Genomic DNA, 15,733 nt, shown 5'->3' with positions numbered 1-15,733 from the left:
TCCTAACCATTTAACTAATACCATTATACGACCCCCACACTTTTTCTTTTTTAGTATTTTTTCTATTTTGAAAGTCTTATTTTTGTCTATGATAACTTTCTGTAGCTCCTTTTCATAAAATGTCCCTTGTATATTCTCGCCTGAAGTATCTTGTAGTTTGTAGACTGGTGGGGTTCTCGGGATACATTCTGTTATTTTAAAAAATTCATCTGTAAATGTCTGTTCATAACCTTTCCTAAACACACCTCTGTATTTTGAGATGCGTACAGTCTCACCCATACTGTATTTAAATTTGATCCTATCACTATTCTTAGACTTGTATAGATTGTTGAATACTATATTCTCATTATCCTTATTAACCATAGATGGAGACATTTTAATAGACCTATGGTATGATCCATTATATGCTTCGACTAGTTGTTGTAGAACAGGTATATATCTCCGCGAATTGACTGATGTCAAGTAACGCCACATCTTTGTCTTCAGACTCCTATTGAAACGCTCCACTATACTAGCCTTTGTCTCATTATCAGTCGAGAAATGATGGACACCATATTCACTCATCAATTGCTGAAATGTCTTGTTATAAAACTCTTTCCCGGCATCCGTCTGTAGTTTCTGTGGTGTCCTCCCCTCATTCAAGATATCTTTAAAGGCCTCTGTAACACATGCCCCAGTCTTATTGTGTAGAGGTCTCACCCATGCATATTTCGAAAACACATCTATACAGGTCAGAATATACCTAACACCGTCATTTTCTTTAGAATATTCCCCCATTTCAACTAGATCAGCTTGAAATTGTTTATCTATACCGCTTACAAATACTCTATTTCTCCTGAAATACTTTGCAGCAGGAGCATGAAGTGTATAGACATCCTGTTTCTCTAACCACTTTTTAACCTCCACTATTTTAGGGGTGACCCCTTCTTCTGTTTTAACAGCTGTGATCAGTCTGGATACCCCTCCTAACCCCCCAGGGTTACCAGCATCATAATATATCTTCTGTAAAGCTCCGTCCATCATAACACCTATACCAACAATGAATAGATTGTACACTAATCCGTATTAAGTATTGGTTTTATTATTAAAAACATACACCTGCATCAATCATGTTCATATACATCACACACGATGTTTCATCGACAGCAATCATCCGTCGAACAGCATATACAACATTATGTCTAGGGCCTTCATATGCACATTGTTTATGCTTTAAGACACACATATCAATGATATAGGCACACATGATCATCACATAACATACTCCTTTTGAGTTGCATTGTTTTTGATTAAAAAAACTGCTTACGACAGCCATTACATTGTTATCATTAATGATATACCCATTTGGGGCATCATACATAGCTAACAACTTTTTATATATAACACCTGTAGTTTTTACATACTGTATATGGTTTCTAAAAATATCATACCCAGGGGGAAAGTATTCATTTTCACCAGAGTGTGTATACTGATCAATAACAGTATTCATCAAGGCTACAAGCCTATTACAAATAGGATTCTCAACACTATATAGTGACCCCATTATGTAGAATATCGACGCGGGGAGCTTTATTGTTCTTCGACCCATATGCTACTACACTGTTGTATAGTTCTATACCATTTAATCTCGGCCTCATTATTTATCTGATGCAGCTTTTCAATAATATACGGTTCTGCGACCCACTCGCTAATAATCACGTCGGCAGCCCCCAAGCACACACCCCGATCAGATCACGCTGGTTCTGGTTTTGTCCAAACTCTTTAATCCATGTATAGATTGTATCATCACCCAGATCAGATACAGTATAATCCACACCATTATCTGTAGAGTTGTCCATAGGCTGAAGATTCCACCCTAAATAAGGATGTAAAAAAATAAAAAAGTCATTATATAAAAATAATACATATAGTATGTATAAACACAACAACAACAATACACCCATAATTATAATAACAAAGCATTATAATAAGTATTAACTATTTACCGTTATTGAAATTCAGGAGAATTCAAGTCTTCGGCTGAGCGGCAATTCAGACAGGTAAGGAACGGTATACATAGCATCAATGCAACTACACGACCCAAGGCCGTGAAGAATCCTTCTCCTGATGCATTCGAATTCGTGACTGAAATATCCTCGGCTGATAGTGTGATCAATCTGCATGAACACACACTGCAACGAGTCCCCTGCATAACGCTGCATGACAAATAGATCTCTGTTTTCACAAATACAAGGGTCCATGGGTTCTAGAGACAATACATCTTTCCCCTCATTACTGCCCCCAATATCACTTTCCTCTAATTTAAAATCACACACGCACCTGTCCGAACCATCATACGCTATATGTGATTCAGATTCCTTGCTCATAGTACGTCTAAGGATCCCACCATTCTTCTTCTTAGGAGCATAACAAACTTCCTCACAGATCATCACCTCATTAACACTACCATGATGCACGGTATCAGACATACCTTCACCATCAATTGAAGTCATGACCAGGTGTAGGAATGATTAACCAATATGTCTTAGTTTAGGTAGAACACAGGTGTTTTGAGAGGATCCTACATACACTGTATGCTAACACACCCTCTGTATTTATTAGGAGTCTACACATTCAGATAAGACATGCCCCTACCCTGTATAAACCAATCACACTAGACCCCCCCTACCCATAGTAGGCCAACCCCCATACACACACACTGCATACAACCCCCTCTAATTAACATAATTAACATAGTGACAGACCACAGTTTGAGGCAGTTTGTCTGTTACAGGTAGATAAGAGCTAACTGATAACACAACCATAAAACGGTTGTTGACCAAACGAGGTCCCACCCCAACCATCTGCTGATTACATCCTGTCTATCTGGAATGCAAAGAATGCAAGAAATGATGCGCAATAGTCCCCCACCCCCTCTAATGAGGGGGGAGGGGGTTTACAACTGCCAGCTGGCACTTCAAAGATAAGGGCCCCCACCCCCCGTTTTTAACTTCATCTAATTAACACATTAACACAACAAACAAATGTTTTGAGGAGGGGGGGGGGGGGGTTTACAACGGCCATCTGGCACTTCAAAAAGATAAGGGACCCCCCAATCTGCCAGCTGGCAGTTCAAAGAGAATGGCCCCCACCCCCCCGGTTACAACTGCCACCTGGCAGTTGTAAAAGATAAGGGATCCCCCAATCTGCCAGCTGGCAGTTCAAAGAGATAAGGGACCCCCCAATCTGCCAGCTGGCAGTTCAAAGAGAATGGCCCCCCACCCCCCCGGTTACACCTGCCACCTGGCAGTTGTAAAAGATAAGGGACCCCCCATCCCTCACCCCACACAGAGGTTCATCTAAACTTTCCATTGTTCTATTCACACCTGGGAGCCGGCATGTCTGTCTGATCTGTGGGACAGACCCACATGAGGGGGGTCACAGGCTGTGACATGAATGGGACATAGAGAAAGGAAGAGATGGAGCAGATTTAAGCACTTAATGTAAAACACTTAAGCTTAACACTTAAGCAAGAACAAAAAGCATGGCATACATCACATACATAAATAAAACGATTATAATAATAATTATAATTATAATATAATATGATTTTTATGATATATACAATATGATTATGGAATGTATGGAATGTATGGAATGTATGGAATGTATGGAATGTATGGAATGTATGAATAAATTAACATAAATTAACATAAATGACTCACTGGCGCCCCCAGTGGCCAAAATGTGCGCTGATCCGGCATATATACTAACTACTGATGTGAATTGCTGTTGTCGTCGGGCAGACACCTCTTATCTACCTCGTATCTATCTTCTTGTGTTTTTTTTCGTCAATTGATGTCCTACTTGATCGTACTACGGCGTCACACAAAAGCATCAAAATAGCAGATCCGCAAGCTTCAAAACGCGTTTTGAGCTTGTAGATGCTATGTTTTTTTACTTTTGCTATGTTTTAAATTGAATCCTGTTGGGACCAATGAGGGTCCCACCCTACAGAGACGATATACTACTACCACTATTACAAAAAATCACACCCGTGTGAACTGAGTGGTGCAAGGTCTTATATAGACTGATCAGCTGTGGTCTGATGTAATGTCTGACGTAATGAAATCACACCCGTGTGAACTGGGTGACCATAGACCATGCTCATTTTTTGGTACGAACAGACAGACACGTAAACTAACAAAGCCAGTTGTAGGAGTGGTTTACACCACTCAAAAATGCTAAACAGCACTGATTCTTCTGCACATAGTTGTAGCAGAGCTTATTTTCCAGCTTGAGGATCTGCTACTTTAGATGCTTTTGTGTGACGCCGTTATATAATTAAGTAGAGCGTTACATTTTTTTTTCTCACAAAAAGTAAAAATATGGAGATAAGAGGTTTCTGCCCGACAGCGATAATTTGCATTTCTATTCCTTAACTTATACTTCTGTAGAACGACAAAAATAATACGCATTTTGGTCTAAATGGTCTGTTACTCCTTTTTCTTTTAGTTTTTGTTACCTTGTGCTGTTTAAGTAACTTGAAAAACAACCATAGAAAACCAAGATGAAAAAGAATGGTGATAATGTCGTGGAGCATGATTACTGCATGCTTTTTAAAAAAAAAGGATGTAAGGGATTTTTCCATATCGCTCACCCCTAGAATCCGTGTCATTTTAGATTTCCATTTCATGCAATGTCATGTTTATTTTATGTCCAAACGTATTTCTCATGACATTTTTAAAAGTCTATGAATAAATCATGAGCCATAGCAAGGCACCCCGCAACGAGAGGCTCTTGGTCATTTCATGTAAGGCCCAAAATGGGGACAGCAGAGTTAAATACCATCACTTTGCACTTGGCAGGATGTAGTTTATAGCCAATGGAACTCCCTTTAGATTTGTTCAAGCGAGGGCAGTGTTAGTGAAAAGAACATGTACAGTTCAACATGGCTGTTAGTATCCTACTACTGCACAATTTATGACTATGACTGCTATGACAGATGTAAACACACACATTTTATTTGTATTACAATTCTGGTTTCAGGTATGTCTAATAAATAGTCTGAATCTTCAGTGTAGTACTAGAGACCACCTCTTATTTAACACATCCTCCTGTTACCATAGACCAGGGGTGGGCAACTGGCGGCCCGGGGGCCACATGCGGCCCCCACCTTCACTTAATGCAGCCCTCAGGTTAATGTCAGAATTCTGATATAATATTGGTTTCAGCTGATTACAATTCCACAACATGCAAACATGACCCGCTTTAATTACTTCAGTCTAAATTAGTAGCTCAATGCTTCAACACAAGTATAATTAAAGGCATTTGAAATGAAAAATATAAATTTTCAGGATTCTGATTAAAAAAATAGCAAAAATTCAAGATTTCAATTCGAATATAGCAAAAATAGCCGATCTACAAGCTCAAAACGCGTCGCAGCGCGACGCGTTTTGAGCTTGTAGATCGGCTATTTTTGCGACGACCGTAATATATGGCCCTAGGGAGTGAGTGTTGAAATATAGTGGCCCTCTCCATTGTCAAAGTTGCCCACCGCTGCCATAGACGGTGATCAGTGGCCAGTGCAAACGAAATGCACAAAATAAGCAGAGAAGAAGAGAGTTTGAACCGGAAGAGTTAATCGCCCATGTTCTATTAAAGGTCGCACCTGTAATCTGTTACATTAATTTGCTAGCCGCGACATCAAATTAATGTTTTATTAAGCTCCAAACATGGTACTTTATCCCATTATGAGCCCTATAACCACTAAAGACTGCATGCGTGCACAGAGGATTTGGGATTTCGGCTGTTTCTACCATGGATGCCAGCAGTTGCTAGGGACGGAGGCTAAAAATCATAATTATTAATTCTGGATTTATCATAGAATGAATTGATCAAATCTCATGTTCTCGTGAATACCCAAGATGGGTTAAATAGCTTTTCTCGAGATACCTCGAGGTTACTTGGCATAGATTGTGTTAATTTCATATCAACACTGTTGGACACAAACCCATCTCCATATTTCATCGGTTTATATTGTCATAATTGAATGCCGTTTTATACTTTGTGTGTTGCAGAAAAAGTAATGAAAATTACCGATCGACGAGCTTTTAACGCGTCACTTGGGGATCGTTTCGCTTTGAATGGTTTAAACTGCATATTTTCCGTATCATCGTTAGTTGTATTGCTGCTCGTCTATGTTGAATGTTTGCTTTTAACAAGCCTTTGCCCTTTTGCGAATAACCATTTGGCTGTTTCTGTTTTTACTTTTAACCCATTTTGGGCGGGAACCCCTTCTGGTGTTTTAAGCATTCTGTTATACTTTAGCTATTGAAAAATAGCAGATCTACAAGCTCATATGAACTTGTAGGTCTGCTATTTTTGAAAAATCGTAAAAATGCGGCACAAATCTTTGAATAGGTATATATTCTTTCAGAGCGAACGTTTTTTTTATTTCGACGTCAGGCCAAAATGGGTTAAAATAGTCAATAAAATATTCAGTCAAACAAAAACAAAAAGCTTGTACTGTCACATGCAGTATGACATGCCCAAAGGGGATGCGAGACTGAAAGTGGTTAGAAGTGTGTCTGTGTGGGCTTTTTTATATAAATATTTAACCAATGACAACCAGACAGAAGAGCTTGTGACTGAATAACAACTACACTGGATCCAGCGGAACACATGGCTTCTCTTTTCCATTCCCTGAAAAGTAATAGTAGTCCGGCAGTCTGGGTTGTGGAGTGGGACATTTGGTTTTTATTGGCCTAAAATATTATCTATATACATACATTCATGAATCCACTTGCTGACCGGCGCTATTGAGCAATCTTTTTTATAGGGGTTTATATGTTACCATACCCTTAACATCCTATATAAGGCATGCTTTTCATTATGCTTTATGTAGCATGTGACATGTCAAACTAGGTGGTTTTCATGATTCCGAATCCATTCAAAGCATTAGTTTTGCACAAAAAACATTCCTTGGGCTAAAAACGGCCATAGCCGTCATCACAAATGTGATGAGGTCAGCACATTTTGGGCACATTTGGGCAAGTTGCCGTTTTAAGGAAAGTTTGACAATTTTGACTTATATAGGATGTTAATGGTAGGGTCACATATAAACCCCTTTAAAAACAATTGCTCGATACCAACAGCCAATCAGCAAGTGGATTCATGAATGTATGTATATAGACAATATTTTAGGCCAATAAAAAAAGACTATATACCAAATTTTGCACTTTTGGCTGCCGGGCTATAGTGCTTTAAATAAAAGGCTCAAGGTACTGTCCGCTCTGCTGTGGCAGTGTGTCTGGTACAGTCTGGGACCAGACAGACACGCACACAATCACAAATACAGAGCATGCATTAATGCACACGTTAAGAGAAAATAAACGGGAGAAAGCATATATTGTGTGGCCAGAACATACGCAGTGAATATTAAGAATATTTCCAACGACCAAGGTGTACTAAGCTTGTTGATAAGAAGAACCTGCATGTACAACCTCCATACTCAATATTTATATATTCACATGCAGCCTGTATCTTTTCAGAAAAAAATACACAACCATTAATGGGGAGAGTTAACGGCTCACTGACCCCACAAAGTATGTATAGGCTACTGTATCGGTATTGTTATGTTTTGCTCTGCGCTTGCAGCAAAATAATGAAGGATATAGGGTAAGGGTATAATTGAAAAGATGACGTTAAAGTCACATGTCTCCCTACATGTACCATTCACATGAGCGCTATTATTTGTAGCTGGCAGGGAACACGCACACACACACACACGCACGCACGCACGCACGCACGGTTGTGCGTGCACACTACTATTCCTGTGAGGAATTTTATATGAACGCCATTCCTACAATTCATTTGGCATTTTTGACTGTAAACGTAGACCCGAAAAGTAGCCGATCTACAAGCTCACACTCACAGTAGATCAGGCTATTTGTCGGTGCTCGAAAATGTGGCTACTTCTATCAATCATGTGAAATTCTTTAATGCCGACCGCTGAACCTAACTCCAAAATGTCTTAGCCAAATGTCAACTGCAATCCTTTTGATTGTAAACGTATCTCTACAATATTTCTTTTCCAACCATAAAACAACCATTTTTCTTGTGGGGACGTGAGGTCCGCACAAGAATAGGAATACAAACCAAACACACTGAATATAGAATAACATGACTGTTGCATTTAACATAGGCAGGGCTCCTGCTGCCTCTCCCTTCCTCGCGCCGCTATACCGACTAATCCGATGTGAACAGAGTCCTCTAATTTACATTAATCATACATTAGGGATAATGTAACGTAAACAAGCAGACTATGAATAATGGATTACTGAAGCCTTCATAATATATACAATGACCTGAAGTAAATATTGTGTGTTGTGGTGTGTGTATTATGTAGGTACAGTATACTCTACCACTGTGCTACTGTATATATAATCGTCTGTCAGGTGGAAACCTCATATGCGACTATTTTTGATACAGAGACAGTCATGGCAGCAAGACTTTTTTTTATCCAAAATTACACAGGCAGACTCTTCACGTAGTAGAGCATGTCTGAAATAAATATCAGAGCTGAAATTGACATGCAAATATGAAATAAATGCATAAACATGTAGCTAGGTGTAATCAGAGTAATATAGTAAGAGAGTGGCGACACTAGCGTTGACTCCCATTGTAACAATGGAATGCGGAAGTGCTCATTCTATCTCCATGGGATAGTTCCAGCCATAGGAGCAATATTTGGAACTATAGCCCATATAGGCACCTGCTTTGCGGCAAGATCAAAGCGTGTCGCTACTCTCCTACTCTACACTCTGGGTGTAATGTTAGAGTCCACAGAAGTGAACCTTTCAAGCCCGTTTTCTCAACTCGCTGTTTTCTGCAAGACATTACTCTATAAGCCATATCTCCAAAACTGGTGGGTCAAACTGAGCAACCAATGTCTATTTGAAGCTAGAGTATGATTCCCTGCTTTCACAGGACATGGAAAAAAAGAAAAAAAATCAATGACTTAGCCTCGGTCAGAAACGGTCAGGGCTCTTATGTATTCAATGAGTGTGCATGTATGTAATGTCATGTTGTTGTCTTCCTGTCCTCAGTCCTTCTATTTAATACCCAGTTCATTACTCTTCTCAGTCACTCTCTCTAGCTCTCTGAACTTCCCCATTTGTCTCCGTCTCTCTCTCTCTCACACACACACACACACACACACACACACACACACACACACACACACACACACACACACACACACACACACACACACACACACACACACACACACACACACACACACACACACACACACACACACACACACACACACACACACACACACACACACACACACACACACACACACACACACACACACACACACACACACACACACACACACACACACACACACACACACACACACACACACACACACACACACACACACACACACACACACACACACAGCAGGGTTTTGCAACAGGTGCCATTTCAGATAAATACAGTAGTTCAAATAATTAACGCCTCCCCCCAAAAAACTAAACCTTGTATCTCCAATATTTCAACTTTGTTTGTTTTTTGAGTGGTGCAACCACTCCAAGGAACAACAATGTCTGTCACTCCCTATGTCCATATGTCTATCCCTTCATGTACTGTATGTCCCTATGTTTAGGGTACCAATAGGGGCAAAAGTGTGTGTGCTAGAAACAGAGAGAGATGGTGTTGCCTGCTAATTACAATGTGGAGCGTGTATGAGAGATGGAGAGAGAGAGAGTTGTCTGCTAATTCCCCCACACAGAAACTGTAATTTCTCGACCGTTTCGGACGCGGGGCGGCACCCTGGGCGCGTTCCTGTGGGTCTGGAAGTTCCGGGGACTCTGTTCACACGGGGACCCGTGTGAACAGAGTTGCACCACTCAGTTCACACGGGTGTGACTTTTTGTCAATTAACAGTTCTACTGCGTACTACGCGTTACCCGCATTATAATCAAATATTCTACGCTGCCAGGATTGTTTTATTAACAGTTAGCTCCTTCCACCAGCTCCGCGGCAGAGACGGACTTTTTTTAATTATTAAAATAGGGCGATTTAGACACATAAAACAAATAGCGGGGATGTCGTATTAAGCAGGGCATATCGTTTGATCAATCAATTTAACGCCCTCAAAGTGTTAATGCCCACCGTCATACTACAGTGTCACACACAAGTAGCTAAAATATCTGATCTACAAGCTCACAACGCATTGCATTAAAGTAGACTATGTACCGGTAACTTTCCTCATCTACCGTGGATTTGAATTCAGTTCCTTTGCCAGTGCTGACATTTTTTACCATTGAGGTAAAAGAGCCGGCCTGCTTGCTCAGGGGATACATTGAATTCTTGACCATCAGGTCAATCTTCTGTGTCTAGGTGAGACATGACCTTTGACACAAGCTAAATGTCTCAATAGAAGAGCATGGAGACAATATACAACCACCCCAATTGTGGTTGTATATTATTTTGGGAGGTCCCCACCAAAAAAAAAGGTTTTTCTTTTTTTGCAACTGAATGGCTGGAAAATGGAAATTTAGAGTTTACATAGTACGTGGTGCAGTATGGTTATGTTTGCAGTCAGTTTGTATTGGGGGTGGGGAGGGGGGCGAGGCGGGGGTCGCGAGACATGGCCAAAGCATTTCCGGGGGTCCCCAGCCAAAAACGTTGAGAACCCCTGTGTTATATAACCATACTCTACCATGCCGATTAGACAAAATGACATTTTATTCACCAACGAAAGGTTACTGCTTTAAGTCGGTCTGTGTGTTTCATAAATATTGAATCGAAAAAGTATCAGCAAGAGCTCGTGACTAAATAATAACGACGTCAGATCCATTGGAACACAGGTTCTTTAATTAAACCCCCAGGCATTTTCTGAAAAGTAAAGTTTTGGACGTACATTTTTCCAGCCGACCGTGTCAAAAACAAAGAAGCCAAAGTGAAAACGAGGCGATTCAGAGGCAGAAAATTGACTTCTTCTCCTCCCATGACCTCCACAAGGCAGTCCGTCTGTCTGTCTCAATCACGAATCAACCATCGCAAGCTGAACCATCAGTGCACTCTCCTTTAAAAAACGAAATATCTATATTTTTCAAGGAGGAGAAAATGTCATTGATTTGAGAAAACTCGTTAAAAGCTTGTGCTCTTTCTTCGGCAGAGTTTTCACTTTTCTTTCTTAGATTGAAGGCAGTGGAGGAAGCAGTGCAGTGAGCTGGGGGTCAATAGAAATGATGGTCACTCGCACACACTTTGATGTTGACAAAGTGAGGGAGAATTTCTGTTGGAGTCGGGGTGGAAACCTCATAATCCCAAAACTTTTCAAGATTGAATTTGAAAATGGTGGAAAAAGTTGTTGTGACACGTTTTGAGCTTGTAGATCAGCTATTTCTTTTTGCTACTTACAGTATGTGTGACACCGTAGTATGATCAAGTAGGTAGGGCATTCATTTACGACCAAAAAAAACAACTAAATAAAATACGGAGATAAGAGGTTTCGGCCCAACACCAACAATCAATCCACTGTACTGTATATGTGCTCTGTCTTTCCGGAGAAGGGCAACCAATTCCAGTCTGTCTTTGTGAGGAGCACTTTCAGTCAGCCATTTCTCTCAACTTCATCTTCATAATTGGTCACTGAAAATGTTCCTCGGCTGGAAATGGGTGAAATCTGAAGTGGTCCTTCAACGGGCTGCAGCTGTGTTTGTCTGTATGGGTGATGTCATTACACGAGGAAAGGACATTTAACCCATTTTGGGCGGGAACCCCTTTTGGTGTTTTAAGCCTTATGTTATGCTTTAGCTATTGAAAAATAGCAGATCTACAAGCTCATAGCGCGGCACCGAGTGCCGCACTATGAGCTTGTAGGTCTGCTATTTTTGAAAAATTGTGAAAATGTGCCTCAAATCTTTGAATATATATTCTTTCAGAGCGAACTTTTCTTTTTTTTGCCATTAGCAATATTCTGAACAGGTATAAGTCCTCATGTCCTCTGATGTCAGTCCAAGGTATAAACTACGGGGGTCACGAATGATATGTCCCATCATTTTCTCCAGGTTCTGGTGAACACAGTCCCAAAATGCCTGCACCTTCTCACACAGCCAAAATATATGGGAGTGATTGGCACTCGAACACCCACACTGTCTCCAGCAATATTGCTGCTCTCCTATTTGTTTGCTTTTGATTTTTGGTGTAATAAAAAAACCTATCAAATTCTTCCACCCACATTCCCTCCAACTCTTAAAGCTTGTTGAAGAATGTTGCGTTTTACATATGGAATGCCAATCACTCTCAGACAATTCAATGTTAAGTTCAGATTCCCACTTCAATTTGACATACAGTGTATTCCTTCCATGTTGTTGTTGCATACCTCTGTACAATCTGGAGACAACCCGTGAAGGTGTTCGTTTGTATGGACCAGTCAATACACCAATTACTTCATTACCTTCCACTGAAATTCCTTTTCTGATTTCAGTATCATAGAAATGTCTTAACTGTAAATATCTGAAAAGAAATCACTGTTTTCCAAATCAAATTCCCTCTTAAGTTGTTAAAATGATTTGAAGTGTTGACCATCAATAAGTGTGCATACAGCCGTCATTCCCCATCTTTCATAGGTTTTATCCATTACCCCAGGTTTGAATTTTGGAGTCTGAGTGGGCCAGACCAAGAGCTTACTGTCGCCTCTCATTTTATACTTTTTAACCACCTCGTGCCACACATCCAATGTTTCGTTTATAATAGAGTTTCCACCCTTATACTCTTTCCCACTTAACATAGACTGGGGTGGCGCCCGGCACAGATGCATCTCAATGACCTTCCACCTAGCTATATAATTTGGAGAGCACCAGTATACAATGTCTCAATATCTCAATAGGGAATGCAAGGCTGACGGTAGGCTGTCACGCCTACCGGCGCCATTGTGATGGCCTACAAGCCCTACATATTAGATGTGCATCAAGTGTATAAAGTTGGTGTTTGAGTGTTTAGTGCACAGTGCTAGAGCCAAATGGGATTTATTAAGCCTACTTGAGTAGCCTACTGTTGTGTGAAATACAAGTTCTCACCATAATTTTATCAGAATAAAGGGGATAAAATAGATAATGGACTAACAATGTTTCACCAGCGCATTCATCTCAATGCTGTGACTCTCTCTCTCTCTCTCTCTCTCGCACGCGCTATATTATGGATCTACTATTCTCTCCCTCTCTCTCTCTCTCTCATATACATTTACAAATATTTTTGAGTGGTGCAAACCACTCCAACAACCAGCTTTGTCTGTATCTGTGTATGTGTGTACCTGTACCTGGGGCCACGTACAGATGAGCACGGTTGCTATGGTTAGTGTGTGACGTCACTGCACCACTCAGTTCACACGGGTGTGATTCTTATATATATATATATTTAAATTTATTATCAGTTTCGGTATCGGTCTTGAGAAGCAGGATGTTATCAATATCGGTTAAAACAAGTAATGGTGATGGGCCATAGTGGTCTGCTGGCCCTGCAATATGAGTACTTTTACTTTTAGTACTTTAAGTACATTTTGATGCCGATACTTTTGTACTTTTACTCAAGTAGTAAAAGTAGTTCTAAATTGCAGTATTGGTACTTTTACTTAAATAAAACAATTGAGTACTTTTTCCACCACTGTATGCCTATCCGTTGGCAGGTATAGTAGTGACTCATCACAATCAAAACGGCGCACCCCCCGGATTTGCATACAAAAGGTGCGAGGTTTGCAAGCCCTATTGTGCCGCATAATCATATTCTTTAAGATTTGGCAGCACTAGCCCACCATTTTCCTTATCTAATTGAAGCGTCTTGAGTCTCACCCTGGGTCTAGCCCCCGCCCAGACAAACCTGGAAATCAATTTATCCCATGCTGAGAACTGTGATTCTGGAATTCTGACTGGTAATGACAGGAAAAGATACAACCTCGGTAGCAGGTTAATTTTAACCACTTCAATTCTTGAACTAAAATCCAATATTAGAGCGAACGTTTTTAACTCAAATCTTTGCTTCTGGGGGGTCCCTGGAACAACATATTGGGTTCGGCGGCTAATTACATATAATTTTTGGGGTCCTTGACATGAAATATTGAGCACCACTGATATAGAAACATAGGTATTTCAGAAAACTGGATTTAGAAGACATTTTTTATTTAACATCAGGTCTAAATGGGTTAAGCCGCTAATTAAGACCTGAGGCCGATTCGAGAAGTTTTCTGAAAATTGCTATATCAGTGGTTCTCAATCTTTTTCCATATCAATATTCCATATTGTCACGATTTTTCAAATGTAGCAGATCTACAAGCTTGTGGCGCGGTACGAAGTGACGCACTATGAGCTTGTATATCTGCTATTTTTGAATGGCCAAAGAATAAAATAATGCTTTTTATCACTATAAGAAAACAGATGTTGCTGTCGTCCTTTTGTCATTTCCATTCCCGAACATATTTAAAATCATATTTTTGAGTTTTAGTAGCAGTAGTATTTAGTACTGGTGGTGGTGGTATTACTAAATTAATACTACTACTACTAGTAGTAGTATTAATTTAGTATTAACATTTGACAGAAATATGTGCAATTTCTGGCCAAAGGATTTAGAGTGAAAAAAGAGAGCACCAAGTACAGTTGCAACTCAGGTCTGTTTTTAACTAAGCATAGAGTGTTGTTGTGGTTAATAGTGACAGTAGTAATAGTTGTGGTACAATACTCACCACTGATCCACTTGGCTTCAGGGTCATGGACGATGAACTCTGCTTTGAACAGGTCGTCCACAGTCACTCTGGACTTCCTGTTGTCCGGGACCTCCGCTGACAAAAACCATGGACAAACATTAGAGCACCGTTTCCCAAACTATGGTTGCGGACATCCCATTTTTCATGTGGGTCTCGAGCCAAAAGGTTTGGGAAGCAGTGCATTAGATTAGAGTGCGTGCTGTACCTGGCGTTAGGACGACCACAGACATGGTGATGAGCGAGCAGACCGCCACGATCACCAGCAGAGAGATGGCGATGCCCTTCCAGTTCCTCTGGGGAGGGTTGGGGTCCACAAACTGCTCCTGAAAACGCACAAACGATCGACGGAGAAAATAATTGTTTATGAGATATTTCAAAGTTATAGACGCATTTCTTGTTTGCAAACATTGAAGCTGTGTGCACGCACAGGTGCCATTTTTTAGGTTTTATATAATAAATTCCCAACAGATCCCAGAGCCTGTTGTTTTGGGGAAACGCACAAGATCGGTATCGGGCGATCGTGAAGAATCGGTCCCAAAAAGCTTGATCGGAGCACCTCTAGTGACTGTGACGTCGTTTGGAAAATGCGACATATTAAAAAGAAGAGACTTGTCTTATCTGTGGATCTCGAAAGATGATCGCAGGTAAATAATTACTTAAAGGACCACTTCACCACCCAATAGAATATATTTTCATATAATTGGTCCTCACTATTGTTTATGAAAAAATACCATTTTTTTCCACTCAGTCTGTGTCTGATATAGGAGGGCTGTGGGCAGTTCAAAAACCCGTCTTCCAGTGACATCATCGTTATGCAGATTTTTTTAAACAAGACTTAAAAAAAAAAAAATATATATATATATATATATATATATATATATATATATATATATATAATTTTTTATATATATATATGAATTAATTATGCTTTTCAGCGAGTTAGTCTTTCTCAGGGGTGATGCATGGACACCA

General features: G+C 40.2%; 2 protein-coding genes across 3 annotated transcripts in view; one reads left to right on the top strand and one right to left on the bottom strand.

Moving 5' to 3' along the window:
• Positions 1-15,733, top strand: part of dnajc27 (DnaJ (Hsp40) homolog, subfamily C, member 27) — a 305,233-nt gene that overhangs the window by 244,293 nt on the left and 45,207 nt on the right. The gene's annotated exons all lie outside the window — the stretch shown is intronic.
• LOC306917053 (inactive dipeptidyl peptidase 10-like) overlaps positions 1-15,733 on the bottom strand; it is a 70,126-nt gene that overhangs the window by 48,774 nt on the left and 5,619 nt on the right. For both annotated transcript variants that reach the window (XR_013789101.1, XM_079495174.1), the window contains exons 2-3: positions 14,967-15,084; positions 14,741-14,836 (exon numbers count right to left, since the gene is read on the bottom strand). Coding sequence is in view for 1 of the 2 variants with exons in the window: in XM_079495174.1 (XP_079351300.1) it covers positions 14,741-14,836; positions 14,967-15,084 (214 nt within the window). In the remaining variant the exon portion in view is untranslated. The remainder of the gene's footprint in view (positions 1-14,740; positions 14,837-14,966; positions 15,085-15,733) is intronic.

The sequence above is a fragment of the Electrona antarctica genome, assembly GCF_951216825.1.
Source record: "Electrona antarctica genome assembly, chromosome: 24".
Lineage (NCBI taxonomy): Eukaryota > Metazoa > Chordata > Actinopteri > Myctophiformes > Myctophidae > Electrona > Electrona antarctica.
The sequence above is the reverse complement of the archived record's forward strand: the minus strand, read 5'-3'. Positions and strand labels throughout refer to the sequence as shown.